Genomic DNA, 22,355 nt, shown 5'->3' with positions numbered 1-22,355 from the left:
ACAAAGAAGATTTGAATAAAAAAATAAAACTACAGATTCAAATCCTAGATACTGAAGGAAGGTCTGCTTTCAGCAGATTTCTTTTTTCTCTTTCTATACACAAGAAAAGCCTTTAGACCACATGTACATATATGTTAAAACCCCTAAGCAAGGATTTTGCTTTAAAGATGTTTCACTTAATATTGTAGACATATAATTGCTTTGGGATTTGACATTTCCTGCATCTCCAATAACTGAAATAAATTAAAATAATTAGGCTACCATTTAGTGCAAAGCCTGGAAGTTTAATTCTTTCCATTATATTTCAGTGGGATCACTTGCAATACTAAAACCCAAAGCAATACTATAAAAAAAAAAAAAAAAAACACAGAAATATTCTGTCCCTCACTCTTAATATTTTGTTTTATTGGCCTGATAAGAACACATTAAGGAGAGGGAGGACAGCCAAAGACCCATTATTGACCCATGTACCAAAATAACCTGTTTTCCGCATGTTTTGTAAAATCAATATATTTTAATTAGACCTGATTGCTTTTCTAAGAGAAACATTTGTACACATAAAGACATATCTAGAATACAGAGTTCTTCCTGAGCCCACACCCTCTGGGTAAATGATCAGAGTAGTAGCACAAAGGGATCAGGTGCCTGAGAGAGACAGGTTGAAGTTAGCTCTGTTAGCTGTGGGATACTCAAGGAAGATTTGAAAGCAAACTGCTCTGCAACTGTCTGAAGCCTACAGTTTGCAGAAATGAAATGAGCTCTCCCTTCTGCTTCATTTTTTGCTTTCTCTGATAAAAGGGCAGTCTGTAACCTGAATCAGCTTATGCAGAATATAAAAGAGAAGATGGTAGTATCTGTCCAATGGTTTAACAAATGCCCCTAGGAGGACTGGTACTAAGGTTTCATTCCCTCCTCTGGCTGATGAAGGTTAAAACCAGGCTTTCTATAATACTGCCTAGGAGCGAAGCCCAGCTTTGCCATTTGCTGTTCTGCTCTCACCCTCTCAGGCCACCCTGTGGGGCATTTGCATGGGAGGAATACTTCTGGATTCCTGGCCATGCTCCAAATGCCAATGCTGGTGTCTTAAGCCACAGAAAAGCAGCCCTGGAAGTGATGCTGGAACCTGGGACACCCTCCCCTTCTCAAGCAAGCATCCTGATTGACAGGCTAACTAGTCACCCTCATATTTCTTCTAGGAGGAAAAAAAAAAAAAAAAAAAAAAGGAGAGAGAGAGGAAAAAAAAGGGAATTTTATGCATGAAATGATGAAATTGACCCATTTCAGAGGACAAAGATGTAGCATTCCATTCCAGAGAAGCTTGTAGCTGACCATTACTCTTGGATTTCCCGGGACAGTTCTGTAAATATCCCAGCATACCTGCACAGAGGTAGCTGCAGAGCATTTCTAACACCTGCCCTAATATTCCAAATTTAAGCAGCAGCCCTTCTGCAGAGGAAAACCTAAACAAGGATGGTTCCACTTGTTTGGTTTGGGTTTTTCCCTTGTCAGTCTTCTCATACCACTGTGCAGTCAGGCGAGATCTCACGGGCTGTGAATCTTAAGTAGAGAGAGGCCTCTCCTGGTTGCATCAGGTAAGGCACCGAAACACTGAAGCAGAGAGAGATAAAATGTCCCTATCCTACACATCCTCCCAGTTTTGGCCAGTGCTCCTTTGACTGCAGGCTCTACTAATTCCCTGTGCAGAGACAACTCATAGCTACAAAAACCATACCAATGACAGGGGCAGCGCCGAAGACACCTGTTCAACATGGACATCAGTAGAGCAGGAGTTGAAATGAAAGTGATATACAGTATTATTGGTGTTGCTTAGTACTAAATCTTGCAGGTAAAGAATACTCATGTGCCATTGAGAAGTCACTTCAAATCCATGTTATAAAGTACTCTGTCTCCCTGGTAAGCAGAGGCCATAGTAATCCCACAGTAAAAGGCAGGTATAGGTGCCATATAGATGTCAGGGAGCCCATGGAGCCCAGACCCAGGCTTCAAAATACAGAAGCAGTTATGAACTGCTGCTACCTCAGATAGTTTGATCAGAAGAGGAGCTTAAAGCACCATAAGGCAATACTGGACAATTGACAGTTGTTTCATTATATCAGCCAGAGTTTTATTTATTCTATGCATGCTCAGCTGAAAAAAAAAAAAAAAAAAAAAAAAAACACACACAGCTCTTTTTAAACATCAGTGCTATACAAGTTACAGAGAGCTTATGGAGAACATGATATTTTTCCACCTCCATCATTCTGAACAACAAAAAGAATAAACAATCTTGCACTCATTTAGAGACGACCTAAAAAAAAAAAATACCCTTATTCTTTATTTCCAATTTGCTTCTGTCAAAGAAAATAAAAAACAACCCTGGGCTCAACCCCCTTCACTTCAGATCCTGAAGAAACACACATATATCCTTGTTGCAAAAAACAGATGGTGTTTCGTGCTTCTGTCTGACTCTTGAAGTCTGTGGTACACTGTTTTCTATTCTCTTGCTTCTTTGTTCTTACCAAAAAAGCTCATACCTAACCCTCTGATGGTGCCACTTTTTTGTGGAAAAGCACAAAGTATTTTAAAGAAACTAGTCTTACTTCTATTTACTTTCTCCTGTCAACTTTCACTTGACTTCAGATGCATCGCTAAGACCAGAAAAGTTAAGAATGCTTCACAAAAAGTCAAGAAGAGGAACTAAATGCACTGCCTCCAGCCCACCCAAATCCATCTTCTGCAACAGGTACTCAACTTATTTTTACCATTTCTAGAGGAAGTGCTACCAATCCTACCAAGTACATGCCTTAATTGCTAACACTACTTAGGTAAGCAAGAGGCATTCGGAAAACAGAGGTAAGGATTCAGGGGGAAACCACACTACCATTCTAGACACTTGAGGGAAAAAATTGGCCCTTCTGTTCAGGAGTTTTGCAATATGGTGTAATACGTAACTACTCTGAAGCCCATGTTTTCAAATATTAGTCAAGATGAGCCTTCCCACACATGAAGACAACTTAGTTCTTGAGCTAATCCTGATCATTACGTTTAAGCAACAACTACAAAAACAGAGAGGCACTGTAAGAATGACCACCTTCTTTGTGCTCACCTTTACTACCACTCTAAATCATCTAGTGAATTCGGTCTTGTTGATTTGTCGCTACTCCATAGGAAATATTTTGTTGCAGTTAAGAGGACACTTCCCACTTACTAATATTTCCATAAGGCTACTATATTTCCTATAAACTACAGGTTTCTGTGATTGTTCTGTGATACAGTTGCAGCAGCAGAAGGCATGGCAGTAAAAGGTTGCCAACTAATACAGCCTGTGTAAGTTAAACGTTCCTGATCACTGACAGATGAATTTTACACATAAAATGGGAATTATAGAAGCCTACAGCAAACATGGTAGCTATGCATAGTACCCAGTGGCACCCTATGGAGGCAAAATGCAGCAGATATATATAGATATATATAGATATATATATATCTCACATGGCTTTTCGCTTATTTTAATACTTTCCAGCAACTGGAGCTTGAAGTTGTTGCTGCGCAATACCAATGGTATACAGCATTCCTTATGGCTTGGTGAGGAAAGCACTCTAGCTGTGGGAACACCATTGCTATGAATATCAGCCACTTGCAGGTATTTCCAAAACCACTAAACACAAGTTTGTTTGCCAAAGAGAACACAAAAAGTCACCAGCTAACTCCTCTGTGTTTTAACCCAAGCAACCCCTCACCATATGAACCTCCTGAGGCACATATCCCAACCTTCTAGTTTAAAGGCTCAACATAGTTTTTCATTGATAGAGGAGATTATTGTGGAAGGGAAACAGCCCTGTCAACCTCCTTTTATGGGACAGCAGTATCATGGCAGTAGGTGGGGGATGGAGAGGAGCATCAAAGCAGAAATCCTGAAGACACCTGCCTAAGGGGTTTTCTTTCATATGCAAAAATAATTTAGGTGGTCAGAATTCACTGTGAGAGGTTCCGAGACGTGTGCAGCCAAGTCCAACTCAAGGAAACTTTTTTCTGCTCAGAGAGAACCACAGAAACATTTCTGCAAGCAGACAATTCAGAAGCCCTAACAGCAGCAACATCTGACATGTGGATAATCTGCTCACCTAAATGCAGTTAAAATAGCCCACTTAACCCTGTGAATCAGCCCTGACACCACCACCTACAAACTAATGGGAAATTTAACAAAGAGTAACCAAACAAAAAAGGACAGTAGGGCAGAATACCCACTCAAGACATCAAAGAGAGAAGTAACTGACCTGAGAGCTCTGGCTTTAGTTCTTTTTCACTCATCTCTGCACGCAGAACTGGAATTGCTATAAGAGTAACTAAAAATATTCACTGGTTTAGAAACACACTTTACAAGAACATTACAAGGCCAACCAGTCAGTCATTTGAGCTCAACTCTTACTCTCTTGATGTCATCAGCACTGTCACCATCAGCCTCATCTGGTTGCAAAGTACATCTCGGCACAAGCTACCAAATCTTACAAGTCTAAACATGTATTCAAATCAAACAAACATGGTCTTTTTTGTCTTTATTCAAATAATTAAGCCTTTGATTTTGCAAAATTAATTTATCCATACAGTGAGATGAACAGTTAATTCTTAAAACGAAAGTCACCTTATGCCTGGAATTGAAGTTTGATACAGGATTGTACATGAAGTATAGCAATAACTTAACTACACAGCACACATGTTCTCAGCCCACAAATATTACGAAATATATTTGATACATGTTGTTAAACTGTTAAATGACAATTTCACAATAGCAGGAAAAGCACCACAGGAGAATAATACCCCTCAGTGGCTATACTATTCACAAACCATGCTGATAAAGTATTGTAATAATGTTACTTAGCTTCATGTAGCAAGGCACCAAAAAAATGTTCCCTACTCACGGAGGCCGTTTATTTTTCTCAAGAGGCTAAGAAAAGAAGAAACCACAAAAGTAAACAGCTAAATGTTTTAAGATCTGCAGAATGGTTAAACAGAGTACAGAAAGTGTAAAAATAAAAAGGTAGGAGAGCTTTACTGCAAAGCATTGAATTATCAGTGGAATTTTTGTGAAAAGTGCATGGTGCAGCTATATACGCTGTAAGAAGTACGAGATTGGCAAATGACAAAACAAACTAACAAAAAGCCTAAAAAAAATAACATATACATATGTTTCAACTCCCTTTGTCAGAGACATTTGGAGAGAAAAATCGACTCTCCCCTCAAAGGCTTTTGGAAACAGAAACAAAATAGTCCACATAAAAGAGCAGGCACCTTGTAACACTGTCCAAGGAGACCCTCATCCCGTCTAAGCCACTTAAAACTCTTTCCAAGTGCTAGTTCTCACAGACCCTTGCGTGATTTGCTTCAGATACCGTATGTAGTGTGCACCCTCACAGCAATCCCAGTCTCCCTGACCCCAGCAAACACTTGCAAGGAACCAAGTACAAGCTTACCCATTGCTGTTCACAGGAAAAGAACTCTAGACTACATTACTCAATAAACTCAGTCCTCAAAGCCTAAAAACTGATCAGCAAAGAAAGAATATTCTCCATTCTCATACGACACCCCTTTTCCATCAGTATGTTTTCTGTCTTGTACCCATCAATCCCAGAATTCCCAAGTGTTATAAAACACATATTTCTTGGCTATAACTTCAAAAGGATGATCCAAGTATTAAAGTGCACTTACTTGTAACCAAGTAGCAGTATTTAGGTGTCTCAAACACATTTACCACTTAAGAACATGGTTGCCTCATTTCTCTTAGACATTAATGGTATTAAAGCCTAGGTGAAGGGTGACAAGAAAAAAACAGCACTCCCTGCAGCATCCTTGACATACAGAACTCAGCTTTCGAGGACTAGTAGCTCGTGATACAACACTTTTTTGACCTGGGAAGGAAATCAGTGGAGGCTGCAAAGTCGTGGTGCAGACACGGTTCCCGCTCCTGAAAGCTCCAGGGCAGGTGCCTAGCAAGGTGCACCGAGGGTGTGGAGGGCCCGGGCAGGCAGGCACTTACTTCTGGGGGGCCACCGCCGTGAGCTCCGCGGCCAGCGCCCTGGCCTCGAACTCCTCTCGCTGCAGCACGTTCCCGGAGCCGCGGAAGCCCAGTTCCACCAGCTGCCGCCCCACCTCCTCGCTCTGAGGGAAGGAAAACACAGACAGGGAGCTTTGTTAGCGACGAGACACCGGGGACGCGCCCCCCACAACTCCCACCGCCCCCGAACACCGACAGCCAGCGCCAGCGGAGGGCGCCACCTAGCGGCCCGGTGGTCAGTCGGTCCTAGCGCCCCCGCGGCTCCAGGACGGTCCCGGTGGTGCGGGCGGTGCCGGGACGGCCCCGGCCCAGCCCCGGTACTCTCCCGGGGCCCGCGGACACACACCTCCGCTCCGAGCCGCGGCCACCCGCCTCTCCGCAGGGGCCGCACCCCGCGCCGCGGCCAGCAGCGCTACTCCCGCCTGCCACCGGCTTTGGTGTCACAATGGCAGGTCGAACCTAGCGAGACAGTCCTGGGTGACGCGACCCGAGAACGTAACTCAGGAAATGGGAAGATGCATCTGCATAGCACCTGCTTGAAATCAGCTGTGCTGGGGCAGTCAGGAGCTGCTCATCAGGTGGGGCTGCAGCGACGTGCAGGCTCTGCCTCAGGCAAGCCTAATAACGACTCACATGGACAGCAATACCAGATGATGACAGATGTCTGAGCACCATTTTCCAAGAGGGGTTTGGGTACTGGGGGTGCCCAATGCTATTGCAGCCCCTGGCATCCCTGCAACATTGCAGGAAGCAGCAAACAAAGCTCAGCAGCTGAAGCCGAGCAGTTTCTTTCCCATCTTCCTTTACCTGCACCACACCCAGGAAAGTACACGTGTTCCTCTTTTTATACCTCCAACTGGAAACCAATTCATGAGTTTTAAGTAACATCCACACAGGAGAGTAGCACTGACAAGTTAAGTGCTGGGGCAGGAGGTGGCTGAGCTGGAGGTGAGGTATTTCCTCCCAAAACCAGGACATCTGATGAGCCCTGACAGGTGAAGCACCCCAGGAAATAACACCTGCTGCTTCCACCCCATCCAGGCACTCCAGCCAACTCTTCCCAGGCTGCAGGAAGGCTGCTAGACTACATTCTGATTTTTTAAAGCCAAATGGAGATAGGTAGATGCTTAATGAGAGCAAATCTGTACACTATGGCAACTGGTTTCAATACCACCTGCCTCCTAAGACAGAAAACCTTTTGTGACATTTCCCCAAAGTGTTTTCCACCAAGCAATGTGCACTATCATTTTTAGAGGTCAAAATTTTAGTAGTCAGCACCCTTCAAATATCATTGTGATGTGACTTGTTCAACTATACACATTCCTTGGAATGATTCAGCCTAAAAATCATGGTTAGTAAGCAACAGACCCATGCAAGATCTTCCCAGTTTTGGTTAACAATCAAGCCAGTGCTAACTTGAAGCTGCCTTTATACGTCAAAGCCAGCCCTACTGTCTTCATCTCATACCTCTAGACAGACAGGATCTTTGTTGCCACATTTTGTTTCTCTGGGTGAGTACCAACAGTAAACACTACAAACCAAACAGCTCTTTGCATGAAAGGCTTTGTAGTCCAGACCTGCACTTCAAAGCTTTCTCATGAGCAGACCACTGCTCCAGCTAGCCCCACTCAGTCTGTCAGGCCAGCCACACACAAACGCCACTGCATGTCCCCCTGCTTCACAGCCATCACACTGTTCACTGACTTCAGCACAGGTACGGGGGGTCTATCTGTATGTGAGAGCTGCGCCACTTTTCTGTGGAGATAGTCTGTGCAGGGGGAAGAAGGCCAGTTCATTCCCTGAGGATGTGGGTTTTATTAATGAGACAGTTGCAGTTAATGAGCACAGAAAGCTTCACAAGGTAACAACGTGCCTGACTACCCTCAGGAACTAATTAATGACCTGCCACGGCAAAAATTCAGACCTCTCCCACTGCAACTGCTTCCTCCCAGAGCCCAGGCCCGCGGCCCACACAGGAACCTTCCCCACCAGGGGCACACCGGGACGGGGAAGCCTACCCCAGCTGCTCTCACCGGGGGAGACCTGGACCCAGCGGGCAGCACTGAAACAGCGTCCCGCCTCCCACTGACCTCCAGATAGTACATGTCCAACGCCGTCAACTGCGACTCCAGGTACTCTTCGTAGGTGCGGAAGGACAGCGCGGGGGGCGCGGCCGCCGCCATTCCGCCCGCTGCGACCGCGTCCGTGGTAACGGACCGCCCAGTCCCGCCCAATAACGGACCGCACGTGCCGCCCAGTCCCGCCCAATCAGCGCTCGCGCGCGGCGTTCCCCGGGCCGTGGAGTTGCAGGCGGGGCATCTCGGCAACACACTCATCCTGCCCGGAAAACCGCACCTGGTCACCGCAGCGTGTACCCCCTCCGGGGAGCGGAAAGGGGATGCTGCTTGCGTTTTTTGCTTTGGGTTTTTTTTTGTTGCTTTGGGGAATTTTCTTTTTCGCGGGAGGAAGGGAGGGGGGGAAGAGCTGTCGCTGCACATCAGAGTGGTGAAAGCTGGGCACTCTGCCGTTGGGCGTTAGGGTACGGCAGCTGGTGCTCAGCCTTTACTGCAGCATTGCATGGGGCAAAAGAGACTGGAACCGAGGTGTCACTGCCAAGCAGTGCAGCCACAGGACGTGCAAAAGCAAATGAAAGTGGGAAAACCCATTTATCCTGCACCCCTATTTCCCTCCCTGCCCTGTTAATGCAAGCACATGCAGCCTTTGCTGGAAACCTCCAGAAGCTCACCATGCTGCACCTCATACACTGATTTTTTAAGACATGTGGTTGCCTAGTTTTAGGCCACTGTTCCAGTGCAGAGTTTTTTTGGTCATCCCCCTTCGAAGCAGCAGAAATGAAGCCATATTAGGGCCCTTTGCAAAGGCAGGTGACAGCAAGGCATGTCTGCAGCTGATGGCTCAACAGATCCTGCACCCACATCACTGGGCTCTGCCAAAGGGACCCGAGCTGTAAAATGTTGCAACTGAGGAGAGTAGGACCTTAGAAAGTATTTCGGGGGGTTTGGAAAATGATGTACCTCTGCAGTAGCATCTGCAGAAGTTAAAAAAAGAAAAAAAAAATAAAAGGAAGAGGGGCAATATGGTTTTCTTTTTCATTTCAGAAAAAATGCACCCAACAAATGGAGCACAAGCAGGGCCGGCAGCTCAGCACGCATCACCCCAGTCCCTGTAGTTCCTTTCTCAGCCCCGCACAGACTTGCACTTCCTTTGAAGATGGCAGTTTTTTGAAAAGGAACTTGGGAATCTCCTTAATTTGTTTCATTTCCTGCTTTTTCTTCCCAGCACCACAGTTATGTCAGGTAGGAAAACGACAACAACAAACAAACAAAATAATAATAATAAAAAAAAGAAAGAACAAAACAAACAAACAAAAAAAAAAAACACAAAACACCAATATACCACCATGCCAGCCCCCAAATTCTCAAAATACGAGGTGTTTCAGGCAGTTTTTCCACCACTGGGTGATAAGCTTAATTTGGAGTTACTCCCTTTGGGAGGCAACATGCAAACAGTGCACCCTGTGGTGGACACCAGCCCTGCCTGTCCAGAGAAATGCATGGCAGAGCAAGCTGGCTGGTGTAAAACACCACCTTTGCAGAGCAAAAAAGAAAGTCAGGTGCTCCTGGGAGACTTTATATTTGTTTTAACACTTGCTAATGTCACGCTTTGAGGTGCATTTACAGAGGCACCACATCTCTCTCCATGCAATACTTTGTCTAATCACAACATCTGAGACTTTAGATCTGGAAAGCCTGCAGGAAAAGATTACTCAGAAAGCAAATGGACGGGGGGAAAAAAGGGCAAATTTTAGGTATTGATACACATTGTGCAGTGGCACCATTTTTAGGCTTGCTGACAAAGAGCTCGGAGGCATCATGCTAGCATCTGACAGTGGTTAACTTCATACATCAGTGTTATCTTCATACGACCCAGCTCCCTCACTACTGTGTGCTGCCAGGCTTGTACCAGCCCTGCTCTGAGCCTGCTCCATGATTAAAATTTCTTTAAAGGCCTTTGGTCCCTCACCCAAGGCCACTGGGCAGGCAGATGCAAACCACCACCCCCGCCACACTTAATTCCAGCAGGCAGACCTCCCTGTGATCCTGAAATGTAGAACTTCTTCCCTGACATGCCATGGTACCCTCAGCACCCCAAAAAGAGGGATAGGAAAGCTCCCCTGACCTTGATTTTCCCAGCAGATTTTTGCTCCATGTGCAACAAGATTTAAAGGCAATATGAAGAGCTTTTATGTAAAATAAATACAAAAATATGCTAAAGAGTGCAGCAATTAGTGCTGTTGCTGTTGAAGCCAAGATGATAAATCCACTTGGATGAAACAGAAGTGGCTGATAGAAAGTTTATGTCTTTCAAGCTGCAAAGCTTTCTTCTTTTTCTGGACTGTCATAGCAATTTTCCCTCCCTGAAGTCAGGAGCAATACTCCCACCAGTATGGAAGACCAAGTTCTGCGAACAGGCGTGGAATACGAAGAAAAGCGTTTTGGTCTCACATCCTTTCTCATGGTAAATTCCCATCAGCTGAAGTGCAGTGGAAGTTTGCCCTTGCCTTGGGAGAAGGATGGCAGAAGGCTCTGGCCTTCTGGCCCAGGTTTTGGGCTCCTTATCCTGCTCAGAGAGCATCTGGCCTGTGCAATGTGGCCTCTGCACTGCTTGGAAAAGCAGTAGCCAAAAACATTTAAGTGCAATCAACAGCTGTAAACAAAGGTAAGCCAATAGCAAAACCACTTCAGAAATGCAAAAAACACACTGAAAAAGTTACCTTTACTCACGAATAGTCTCTTAAGTTGTCCACAGGCTATGTTTAAATTTAACAGAGATATTTACCCATTTTTCAATGCTGTCGGTCTTCTCCCAGTAAGCAAACCTATTTAATTTCCTTGCAGAAGAGTGGCCAGAAAGGAACAGGCAGGGTTTGTCAGTCCATGCTACTTCAATTAACTTGCATTAGGCTATGCTGAAACTGTGAGCAGGCTGCTGCCTGCTGCAGCACAGACCTCCATTACGATAGCACAATTGCATTTAAATAATTACTGTAACATTAAAGCACCAGCCTCCCTCAGGAGCTTCCCGGGCCTGCTCCTAGCTGCCAGAAATCCCAAGTAAAATATCAGTTTTTCAGCAGCAGCCCTCAACATGCAGCGCTACAGCCCACACATCCCTTGGGATGTAAGGTGTGAGAGGGGAATGCGCCCGCATGCCTTTCAGCCCTTCCCAGTCCTTGCCTTCTAAATTTCACCCAACAGCTCTGAAACATAAGAAATGCTCTGCTTCTTCTCAGCAGGAACAGCAAAGGGCATCACAAGAAACATCACAAACAGACCCACAAGCACAAGATGACGCCACCAGCGCTTCATCCCCTGCAAGCACAGGGCTTGCTGATGGGGGTAAAACCCATCACCAGCACCACTCCTCCATCCTTGGGTGAATCACAAGGGTGACATGCCCAAAGCATGGCCCCCTACACTTCTCTCCCTCCCTGCAAGCACAACAGAGCAAGCTGTATTTCCCAGTAGTTGCTATAGCAAACACTTTCTGCTGCCATCACAGCTCAGTTCAGGATCAGGTTTTGCCCAGAAATACAGTGACCCAAGCATTTTTTGTCATACAGGTTAGTTAACAATAAGAATTTTCCTAAAAATAAGAGTTAAAAAATACATTTTCCCTATGATGGAAAGCAGTGGCAGCCAGGGACCAGCACATTTGCCCTTCTCTTACCTGCCCAGGGAACTCCAGGTACCCACCCTGGGCACAAGCACGCAGGGTTGAGGCTGGCACCCTCTGAGGGGGGCTCCTGAAAATGTTTTCATTCAATTAGTTCATTTATGTGGCCCCATGCTTCACTGAGCATTAATTACACCTAATTTTGTCTGACTGCTGAACAGCAGATAAGCAATATTATTTGAATTTTTTAAATTTGTGGTCAGGCTTTCTCACTGGAAATGGCAGGGGTGCAGAATACCCTGTGTTTGGCTTTCACTCCCCTGCCATTACTCAAGCCCAAACAACTGCACCAGAAAAGTGATCAGGAGGTTTGTCTCAGCGCAAAGCATGCAGAGCGTATAACACAAAGGAAGTGCATGCACCAATTTTGCTCCACTCCATCCTGTCACTTGATACCATATTGGCCAAACCCACTGACAAAAACATGCGTAGTGGCTAATTTAGCAGTGTTCATTTTTCACCTTCAGGGGAAGGAAAAAAAAAAAAAGCACAGACAGCAGACAGGCAAAAGATTACACAACTATTTTATAAAATGAAGCATGGTTATACTTTATTCTGGCATCACCGTCCATCCCTGCATGTGGAACTCACACCCTTGTACAAAAATCATTTGTTGCCACTTGGAGCTGATGCATCTGGACAGAGGCTGCCCAGAAGGACAATGGGTGGAGAACCTCACTTTAAATGGGAATAATGTTTTGTATGATGATCAGATTTTAAGAAAAGGTTCAACAGTTATTGCTAATCGACAACTAGAAGACTAGGAGGGCTCAAGCCAGGAGGGGGTTTTCTGACATGAGGCTGCCTGGGCTCCTATTAAGGCTTAACCAGTGAGGTTCAATGCTACCGTTTTCTGTATGTACACAACACAGCTAAATGCTGACTAAAAACTCCATACGCACAATTGCTCCACAGGTAACACCATGACGAAAATACAATTCTATGGTCAGGACAGCCTGGGTGAGGAAAAAAACTTCTGAAGATACAAGTAGCTGTAACAGCGTTTATTGCCACATTGCTACAGCTGCTATAAAACGAAAACCTTCCCCTCCCACACCCAAGTGAATAACAAATCAGCAGCACAAACTGTCAGAATAAACCAGTGGGCTCCTCCTAGCAAACATGTCCCCATCTCCAGGGAGCAGTGGCTTGGAGTGGCTCCCCCCGGCCACCAGCCGGGGAGGGCTATTGGCGCGGTTCCCTCCTGGCACTAACAGGAATGCCACGGGGCCAGGATAGAGGTATTTTAAACACAGATATTGAAGCAATACTTTGATGGACAGAAGGAGACTCGCTCATCCAGCTGTCCAGGAAAGAGCAAGAGAGATCACCAGGAGCACGGCTGCGGGGCTGCAAACAGCCACCCTCCCCAAGTCTGCAAGCCTTAAAAAAAACCAAACCACAAAACTATCTGTCTATATTATTGCAAACAAAGAGTTTTAAGACCTTCTTGCACCGCAGATGGTAAGGTGAATGAATTTGTTGGGCTTGGTCTTGTTATTTTGTTGTAGAATCGAGGAGCTGGTTTGTAAGCAAAGGGGAAGGGGCGGACCTGGATGTCTGAGGTATGGTTGGAAGAAAAAAGTGCAGCGAAAAGGAGACGCAAAAAAACCCCAACAAAACAAAACAAGCACTTAATAGGTTGGCTCCAAATATATCTCTTGTATGAAAATGATTGTCAGAAGAGGCACTAGTGAAAATAAGGTAAGAAAATATGTTTGCCATAGAGGTACCTTTCTGCTTCTTTCAACAACAGAAAATTAACCCAAAATCCATAAAGTGTTTTCTGTTCACCACAGGAAATACTCTTTGGAAAGCCCAAATTATGTTGTCCCAGTGCACACCTCCAAGAGTGCCCTCTGATTTACAGGATGAAGAGAAAACCACAAGTCCAGCACCGCTGCCTGGAGCTTCCCCAGGGAGAAGGAATGCAGGTGTCCCGCAGGGTCACCCCTGAAAAGCCACCCAAGTGTCCGGTCTCTCCCATGCTGGCATCCCCATCATGATGCAGCTACCCAAAGCGAAACTTCAGACGGTACTTGACAAGGCCAGGGCTTTTTCGAGGTGGCGACGGGGCAACCTTCAGTTTTGGCGGTGGGCGCTTCTTTTCAGGAAGGGTGACGGTGAAGGCAAGCTCAGGAGGCTGAGGCTGCCGAAATCGGGGGAGGAAGTGTGTGGAGACATGCTGGGGTCTGGCACGGGGGCTGCAGCCGCGTTTGGCTTTGCCCCGCTTGTTGAGTGCCACATACCACTCACGGCCCGACCGTGGGCTGCGGTGCACAGCCGAGGCATAGGTGTTGTAGCTGTTCTCCTGGAAGCGCTCCCGAAAGTGGCAGTCTGCCGTGAACCGGGCCTGCAGGGACAGAGAGCCAGAGTGCACCATTAGCAAAGGGCTTCTTTTACCCATCCCCTGCCATGCCATGCTTCATGGATTTTTAAGTCTCCCAAACCAAGTCCAAAGGGGCGAGCAGCAGCACAGAGGCACTCAGAAAACCCACTCTGAGGCCAGCAGGCACCCTACAATGTGGAACACCTCTGAACACAGGTACTTTCAGTGGCCGCTTAGCACCCAGTTTTGGACTTACTTTGAGAAAAAAAACAGGCTGAGAGAGCCTTGGCCTGCCCCAGCGCCACCCTTCCCACCTCAGCTCTCCTCTTGCCCTTCCCACCCACAGGAGGGAGGACAAGGCTCCATAGCCCTTGTGCAGCAACCTCACTGAGGACCCTTGGGTTGAGCCTCCGCTCCATCTCCATTCCTGCCCTTACACCCCTTGCTTTGGCACCAAATCATCACTTAATAATCTGGAAAGGCAATTTGCATGCATATTTTCATTGCTTCACTGAACATGGGTTTGATTGGATTGGATTTTTTTTTCTTTCTTCATCTTAAATGAACTTGGGGCATTTTGTCCCTTAATAACCTGAAGAAATTACTTGCAGCCAAAGAACATCGCCTCTTATAAACAGGGCGGCTTCGCTGACTCCCACATGGCTGAGGGGAAAGACTTCTCCCAACACAAAGAGATAAGACATCGCTCCCTAAAACATCAGATCCACTGGCACAGATTTGCACCCATGAGAACAACTCCAGTGAAATAGTGATATCCTTGCAGGGATGCTGGGTCACAGCCAGCACTAATGCCCAGCCCATGAGATGAGAAAAGGTTTGGCACCAGCTCCCACTCAGGCCAAAGGGAGGCAGCCCCCCAGCTCCACTCTGAGACAAGTCACCCCAAGAAAATAAAGCATTTTTCTGCGGATGGATAAAGAAGCAGAGCAAGGGCCTGCCTAGTGAGCAGGCACACGGGGGACGGTCACACTGCTGGCAGAAAATAAAATGTGTGTTAGGCAAATCCTGACACCAGGGAAAGCACGAAACGCTAGCTATCGCCCATTGCCTTAGAGGACAAAGTGAATACTGTCCAGAACAGCTCCTTATTGTTCCCAAGGAGGGGAAGAAAAAATACCACAACACTCAGAAGTACAAAGCCAGAGCCATAATGCCCCAGCTATGTGTCCACAGCACTGTGATACCTGGCTGTGTCCTCCAGCAGTCCTCCTGAAATCCTTTGCCATGCTTTAATCTGATCACAGGTGTGTTACCTGGTGTTCTGACAGCTTCTCCAGTGATGCCTGGTGCACCAGCCTGATTGCAAAGCAACCCTTCAAACTATTGACGTTAAAGGGATGCTGAGCTTTCTAGCTTCAAAATCCACAGCACAGGAGAACAAGACAAAACCGCCAAGCATTGCTATAAAACCACACAGAAGGCCTATTTGACTGGGATTGTTTTTGAACTCCTAATTTAAGTGGAGAAGCTGAGTGGTACAACACAATTGACAGAGTCCCCAACCTGCAATTCATTTTTTTCCCCCATAACACTTTGAATTAAGTTTCCTTTTGCTCTTCACTTGAAAGAAACATCATCTTGATGACTCCTTTTTGGTTTCCCCATTTTTTATAAATCTATAATGCTGCATCATCCATGTATGAGTATACGTCTTCATAATGCAAAGATTTGCTGACCCCTTGTTACCCTCAAGCCTTGACACACACAGTAGTGCTCGGGCAAGACACCTGTGCATCAGCCTTTACAAAGGAAGGTTTTAGGACTGACCAAGGGGCTGATGTGCTCCTGAAAGGATGCTTAGTGCAAACAGCCCTGAAACAGGCCCTATGCTTCCCAATGGGATTTAGGCAAACAGCAAGAACATTTTTGGCATTTGAGACGAAGCTGGCTGCCTTGGCCCAGGCATCACGGCTGGCTGTGGCCAAGGATGCACTATTGAAATCTGCTCAAGAAGGCACTGCAAATGCTGTTGTAAATAGGAGAAGATGCTCATGCCCTTGCTCATACAAATTCCTGAACAGATGGGCAAGATCACCACCGCTTTTCTCATGGGTAAACTGAATTAATTTTTTCAATCTGACCCAGCATTTTTGGGGCAATGCCACCCCACAAAGGGAGGTGGCAGTAAGAAGGCTGTCCAGGTCCCCATCTGGAGCATGACAGGTAAAGTTCCTGCTCATATTGGTTTGGGGGGAACTGCTCCCTAATAGCTGGAGTAGAATCCCCTCCAAAGTGAAATTCGGTGAAGTTTGAGTGTTCCAAACCAGGGACGCAGTGGAATGCCATGGGCTGCTCCTGTCAGTGGTGTGGGGGAACAGGGAAACCTGCAGCCAGCGCATGTGGAGGGAAGCCTTCCCCTCCAGACTGCAAAGCACAGCGGGAAGCACATCAGCTGTTGGTTCGCCATCACTCTGACAGGTAATCCCCACGTCCCAGCTTCTCAAATCAGCAATTGCACCATTTCAGCCAGGGAAAAAGAGCCATTTTTCTCAGCAGAGAGCAGGCAGCGCAGCACCATGCACTGGCCAGCAGTCAGATCTGCTCTGCAGCAACTCCAGATACAATTGTAAAGAGCCATCTTGAAGTCAGACTTCAAAATTCAGTTCAATGGAGATTTGCCCACGCAAGGACCACAGCATTTGGTCGACTCTGAACAACTCCTGAGAAAGGAAAATTACTTGAGACCCCTGTGGACAAGTCTCACCTTTGAGGTTCCTGCTGGACCCTCCCAAGACCAATACCAAACCCACTCCTGCCTGATTCAGGCTAAAAATGTACAAATATAGGACCGAGGATTTAACAACAAGGAAGAAGCCATCTGTGCATGCAACTGATAATTGCCGGGATTACTGTCAGTTTCTGAGGCTGGTGGCTCTAAAAATGAACCACTTGGTAATTTAATTAAGTTGATGTCAATAAAAAAAAAAAAAAAAAAAAAAGGAGGGCTGCTATAAAGCACCAAGCTTGAATAAAACAGGGCCCCGTGAGCCAGTTTCGAAGGAGCCCGAATCCCTGCAGGAATGACTTTTATCTGCAGTTCAGCACAAAGGCACCAGCGTGACTCCCATATCAAAGCTCTGTCCTGAGTGACAGGCACAGGACTCACTTTGTACTGCTCAAAACTCATTAGGCCATGAAATAACTTTATCCTGCCAAGACAGGAAAGAACAACAGATGCTGGGGTTGCATTATTGGCGTTATTTAGCCCAGCAATCTTTAGACATTTGGGTCAAGTTTCTACAAATTCACGGCTTTCATCCGAGTGGGGCATCACGTGTCCTAACCCCTGGCTCTGACCTGCCTAATTGAGGTCCCTCTCCAGCATTGCCCTTTGTGTGGTGACAATTAACCATACACCAATGAGGTTTGATTTAATTTCTGCCTGTGTCGGGGCATAAATCAAGGCTTCAGCTCAAATAAGGGCTTATTGTATGCTGTGAGGGAGGGGAGGCTCTGGAAGGTCCGAGGATCGTGCTCCACACCACCTGCCTTGCTCTCCTCTCCTTGCTTTACCTTCCCTTTGCTCCTCTCCTGCTCTGTCCTTGTCCTGCCCCACCTCCTTCCCCCATGTTTTCCTCCATACAGCCGTTCTCCCTTTATCCCAGACACTGTTCCCACTCCTATTTTGTTTCCTAAAATATGCAACTATGTTCTCACCCTTTAGGCATCATTAGGTTGCAGGAATAACACTCCAATAAGACTCAAGGGAGAGAAAGGAGAGTTCATAAATCTCACCTGAAGGCAATTTGCAGACTCGGGCAGTATAAGCACATCAGTAACATCCACTTCACAACCATGAGGTTTGCCTCATAATCACAAGGTAGGCAATTTGCTTTTCCCTCTTCCAGACTATCAGCCCTGAACAGGATCCCTGGGAACAAACTTGGGTGACAGGTCATCCAAGATGCTGCACTAAAAATCCCCTTCTTTGGGTTTTGCATTTATACACACTTTTGAAAGCAAAGAACTTTCATATAAGCAGAGCAGTTATTTTCATTTCTTTAAGTGATCTCTAGAACTAAAGAAAAAGTTGGGAAGCAGCACCTTTAACTTGAAAAAAAGAAGTGAAACCAACTTACAGGGTTCATTCAATGCAAAAAGTCTGGAAAAAGTACAAATAGACCTGCAGGAAACCCAAACCTCCCCGAAAACAACCTGTAGAAACAAGAGTTACTGGGATTTTTCCAAGCTAGTTGCAATACTCCCACACAGGCTGGATTTCACCTCCTTGAAAACCTGGGTACAGCTCTATGCTCTCACTGGGACTGGTTCACCCCCATTGACATGCACCCAGGGTGAACCCAGCCAAAATACCAGCACCGCAGTCCCTTCCCCATGCGCGAACGGGCACATATGAGCTGCCGGCACTACGCATGCCGCTCTCCAGGAAACATTTGGCTAAAACCGTCTGCGTGATATGCTGCAGAAGTTGCTAAAAATAAACCGGCAATGCTCAAAGAACAAGTACTTTTGATGCGAATATCCAACTCAAAAAAAAAAAAAAGCGCCACTTTTCTTGGTTAAATGCAGTAAGACGTGGGCTTTAGGGATTTCAGGTCCACCTGCCCCCTATCTGAATGTACAGTTCTGATGCCACCCAGCAGCACAGAGCCCCCCCTGCAGCCAAAGTGCTACCAGGGAGCACTGCTGCCACGTGTATGTGAAGTTGTCACAAGGCCTTTAACAAACAATACATACTGGTAAGTGGGGGGGGTTACTTACACTTGCATGGAGTTTTCCTTTTTTTGACATCGCTAAAAATTTGTTGCTGAAAACTCCTCGTATTCCTACAATCCCCTGAGACACAGCAAATATTTCCAAAACACCTAGGATGACAGAAATCCCAGAATAAATCACAGTTCTTTTCACATTGGTGTGACAAAGAAAAAAAAAAAAAAAAAGTCGCATACTTTTGCATTTCCTCTCCACAAGACCCTGCCCTTTGGCTCCCTTGTTCCATGCACCACTCACACTCAACCCCACAAAGAGCTCTGCGTTTACTCCTCAATGGCTGTGGGCTGGGTTGTGGTGGTGGTGGGTTTTTTTGTTTGTTTGTGTTTTTTTGGAATTTGGGTCTGGCTTTTTTTTTGGGGGGGGTAGGGGTTGTTTGGATTTTGAGGTTTTGTGGTTTGGAGGGGTGTTGTTTGGGTTTGTTTTCCAAATTTTAGAAACTGTGTGTTAGAGGACAATTCCTGAGTCAGCTGCAATAGAGCAATTTCACACCTGGGGAAATATCTCTCTAGTGTGGGAAAAGCAGCCAAGGGAGAAGGAAGACCTTTGTGCCTTACAGCCAGCCTGCTGAGATCAGTTTTGCCTTTCCTCGTCCCTGTATGCACCAGATCCTGAAAATAAAAGTGTGACACACACAATTTTGGGCTAAAGGTACCAATAATGTTTTTTTAGGCTCCTCCTAAAAGCAGGATTTGGGGACCCAGGTGCTACACAGACCAGCTGTGAAAAAACAAGCCTTTTTCCTCCTCAAATGGGTATTTTCTGAGAAGGATCGTGCTCTAGCCCTCAGCAGGGTGTGCATGACTCTGCTTTGACCTCTGAGCATCATTTAGCAATAGCACCAACACATTTAATCTCCCCACACAGCATGGTAACCCCCCTGGCAGATGAAGGGTGTTAGCAGGGAGGAAGACATCCCCCAGTGTCCTGCCAGCCAGGGAGAGACGGGGTAAGCGCCACAACCCTAACGTGTGCTTCCAACCCATCATCCACGCTTCAGCTCCCTTGGTTTTCAGAGACCTCATGCATTCAACAGCTGCAGCACCAGCTCTGTTTGCCACCTGGGAAAAAAGCATTGCTACCCACAGCTGCAGCCCTGGGGTGGCCTCAGTGGCCCCAGAGGAAGGAGCCCTGAGAGCATCTTGCCTGGCCCCAGCAAAGGGCTGCACGGATTAACATGCCAAGAGCAAACATGAAACCGCTGTTAAATCCCTGAGGCCGGTGGATCGGATCACCACTTCCCATGTTTATTTTAAGGAGAAAGTGCAGTTCCTGAAGGTGCCCGAGTCCTGGTACAGAGGGCCTGGGGACAACTTTGGGGGGCCTTGTGGTCCACCCATCCTCACCCCACCTGACCCAGCAGTAACAGCTGTCAAGAGGCATGGGGTTGTACAACCCCACTGCAAAAAGGTGCATACCATCTCCAGCATATTCCCTGTCCTCAACAACAGGCCAAAAAACCTGCTGGCCTTGGGGAGGATGTCTCCCAGCCAGCACAGCCACCACTCCCCCACACTTATTGAGGTGTCCTGGGCCAAGCCCAGTTTACCAGGGGCCAAAGATGGAGCTTCCCTGCCAAAAGTTGACCTTTTCCCCAAAAAAAGGGGAGAAGGGAGCAGATCCTTATGGCACATACCCCTGCATAGCTTCCCTCTCTGGCACATGCCCCTAGCCAGGGCTGGCTCTGCTCTGAAGTGCAGAGCTGGTGATGCTGTCACCCCATGTGACTTTCCAAGGAGAAAATCTCAGATTAAAGAGGAATGAACTTCACATAATCCAAGTCCCCGTGAGACTGCTGCAGCATCAAAGGCTGTGCATATCTCACAGAGGAGAGTCCTGACGGATGCACACCATGCCGTGGTTCCAAAGGGTGAAACCCTTTCCCCACGTTTTCTATCTTAGGGGGAACAGTACAGGCAGCCCCTCCAAACTCACATCTCCCAAAACAGCACTGGCCTGAATGCCCCACTTTCTCATCCATTCCCTTTGCAACCCTTAACATCCTCCCCAGCAACGGACACACAGTGCTTCTCCCCTGCTATTGCAAACTGCTCAAAACCTCAAACACAATTTCCAGCTTACCAGCTGCCCTCCTCTGTAGGGCCATGGCACAGACCAGGGCCTGAGTAAGTCCAGGTCAGATTTGGCTGTTGCTCCATGATGCGACTGGCAGCTGAAATCACACGTACTCCCGGGGTCACCCCAGGCTCTTTAAGAGAATTTTTCATCCCTGCTTGCCATTTCATTCCCTCTAACAGGAGATCACAGCAACTCTGACCCAAAGGATAAGCCATGAGTTAGCAATGCTTTCTCTCAGGGGAACGTCAGCTCAGTCCTATTTTTAAACTGAATATATCCTATTGCCTTGCTGGAACAATGAAAATGCAGAGGGAAGGATAGAAAAGTTACATGGGGAAATGATGGCAAAGGGGCACAAGGGAGAGCCCTGTGCAGCATCCTCCCACCCAGTACTCCAGCGAGGTGTTGTGGTGGGAGCACAAGCTTCATACCTTCACATCAATCCCCTTGTGCTCATTTCCTAAAGGTGGACAAACCCCACAGAGTGGCACTTCCCAGAGTGAGCAAGGCAGAGCTCACACTGCTCCCCAGGGTGGTGGCCCACCCAAAGGCAGTGGGACACAGAACCCCACATGTCCAACATCCCCCACCCTCCCACAGCAGACAGCACTGCAATTCACTTTTCCCGAGACTGCCTCTGCCCCAGCTCACCCCAAGTGAAGGCAGCAGGGAGCGAGGGGCTCTATCACCCCAGAGGGGCACCCTCAGCACCACCTCCCTGGCATGGAGGTGCCACAGCCCCGTGGCCACACCAGGGAAGTGCCCCGCTGCTCCACGTGCTGGTGCACGACCAGACGCCCCCCGACCACCCTCCCCCGGGCACTCACTGAGCAGGCTGGCATCGTGGGCGCCGTCCACCCGGCCGTCGGGGTGCAGCTGGAGGTGGAAGCCGATGCCCACCCGGCAGTACAGCCGGCCCCGCCGCCGCCCCGGGCGGCTCCGCGGGAAGCGACTCGGCCTTGCCGCCGAGGAGGAGGAGGAAAGCGCAGGGGCGTTGCGTTCCGCCGGCCCCGGCTGCGCCCCGCCGGGCACCTGCTCCCTCCGGGAGCGGGCGGGCAGGGCGAGGAGGGCGAGGAGGAGGAGAAAGGACGGGCTCATGCTGCCGGCGGGAGGGAGGGCGCAGCATCCCGCGGAGTCCCGGCAGGGGAAACCGGGACGCCCCTCCCCGCCACCGGGGGATTTATAAGCGGGCGGAGGCCCCGCACCTGTGCCCGGCCCCGGCAGCGACGAGCACCCCCTGCCCCGGCTGCGCCGTCCTCCGTCCCCCGCCCGCAGCAGATGCTGGGACTCGGGGGGCGCATAAATCTGGGGAATTAACTTGTCCGCCCCGCCGAGACGGAGGAGATGGGGCTGCGCCTCGGGTTACCGCCGAGAAATACCTTGTCA

The 22,355-nt window shown here is 47.6% G+C and overlaps 2 protein-coding genes and 1 long non-coding RNA gene across 4 annotated transcripts in view; 1 reads left to right on the top strand and 2 right to left on the bottom strand.

Moving 5' to 3' along the window:
- The window catches only part of CFAP299 (cilia and flagella associated protein 299), a 224,681-nt gene extending 216,380 nt beyond the window's left edge, over positions 1-8,301 (bottom strand). The window contains exons 1-2 of the mRNA XM_005498548.3: positions 8,143-8,301; positions 6,035-6,156 (exon numbers count right to left, since the gene is read on the bottom strand). Coding sequence (XP_005498605.3) covers positions 6,035-6,156; positions 8,143-8,235 — 215 coding nt within the window. The 5' untranslated portion in view covers positions 8,236-8,301. The remainder of the gene's footprint in view (positions 1-6,034; positions 6,157-8,142) is intronic.
- On the top strand, positions 6,432-9,756 carry LOC110359824 (uncharacterized). Its single transcript, XR_002415271.2, has 3 exons — positions 6,432-6,630; positions 8,005-8,184; positions 9,172-9,756. It is a non-coding gene; the product is annotated as an uncharacterized LOC110359824 (long non-coding RNA).
- A 2,576-nt stretch (positions 9,757-12,332) lies between these two features.
- Positions 12,333-22,355, bottom strand: FGF5 (fibroblast growth factor 5). 2 transcript variants are annotated; one of them, XM_005498549.3, is made up of 3 exons: positions 21,797-22,355; positions 18,882-18,985; positions 12,333-14,162 (listed from the first exon to the last, which is right to left on the bottom strand). In XM_005498549.3, the coding sequence occupies exons 1-3, from the start codon at positions 22,065-22,067 to the stop codon at positions 13,821-13,823; spliced, it is 717 nt and encodes a 238-aa protein (XP_005498606.1). In that variant the 5' UTR covers positions 22,068-22,355; the 3' UTR covers positions 12,333-13,820. The 2 variants fall into 2 exon arrangements, with proteins under 2 accessions (XP_005498606.1, XP_064917770.1); XM_065061698.1 differs by lacking the exon at positions 21,797-22,355 and adding an exon at positions 20,973-21,185.

Source organism: Columba livia, chromosome 4 (genome assembly GCF_036013475.1).
Source record: "Columba livia isolate bColLiv1 breed racing homer chromosome 4, bColLiv1.pat.W.v2, whole genome shotgun sequence".
Lineage (NCBI taxonomy): Eukaryota > Metazoa > Chordata > Aves > Columbiformes > Columbidae > Columba > Columba livia.
The sequence above is the reverse complement of the archived record's forward strand: the minus strand, read 5'-3'. Positions and strand labels throughout refer to the sequence as shown.

Coding starts and splice junctions, on each gene's coding strand:
- FGF5 (XM_005498549.3), bottom strand. CDS start 22,067: ATGAGCCCGTCCTTTCTCCTCCTCCTCGCCCTCCTCGCCCTGCCCGCC. Junction 18,986..21,796: donor CCACGATGCCAGCCTGCTCA/GTGAGTGCCCGG, acceptor CTGTCATCCTAG/GTGTTTTGGAAATATTTGCT. Junction 14,163..18,881: donor AAGGAAAACTCCATGCAAGT/GTAAGTAACCCC, acceptor CTGTCCCTGCAG/GCCCGGTTCACGGCAGACTG.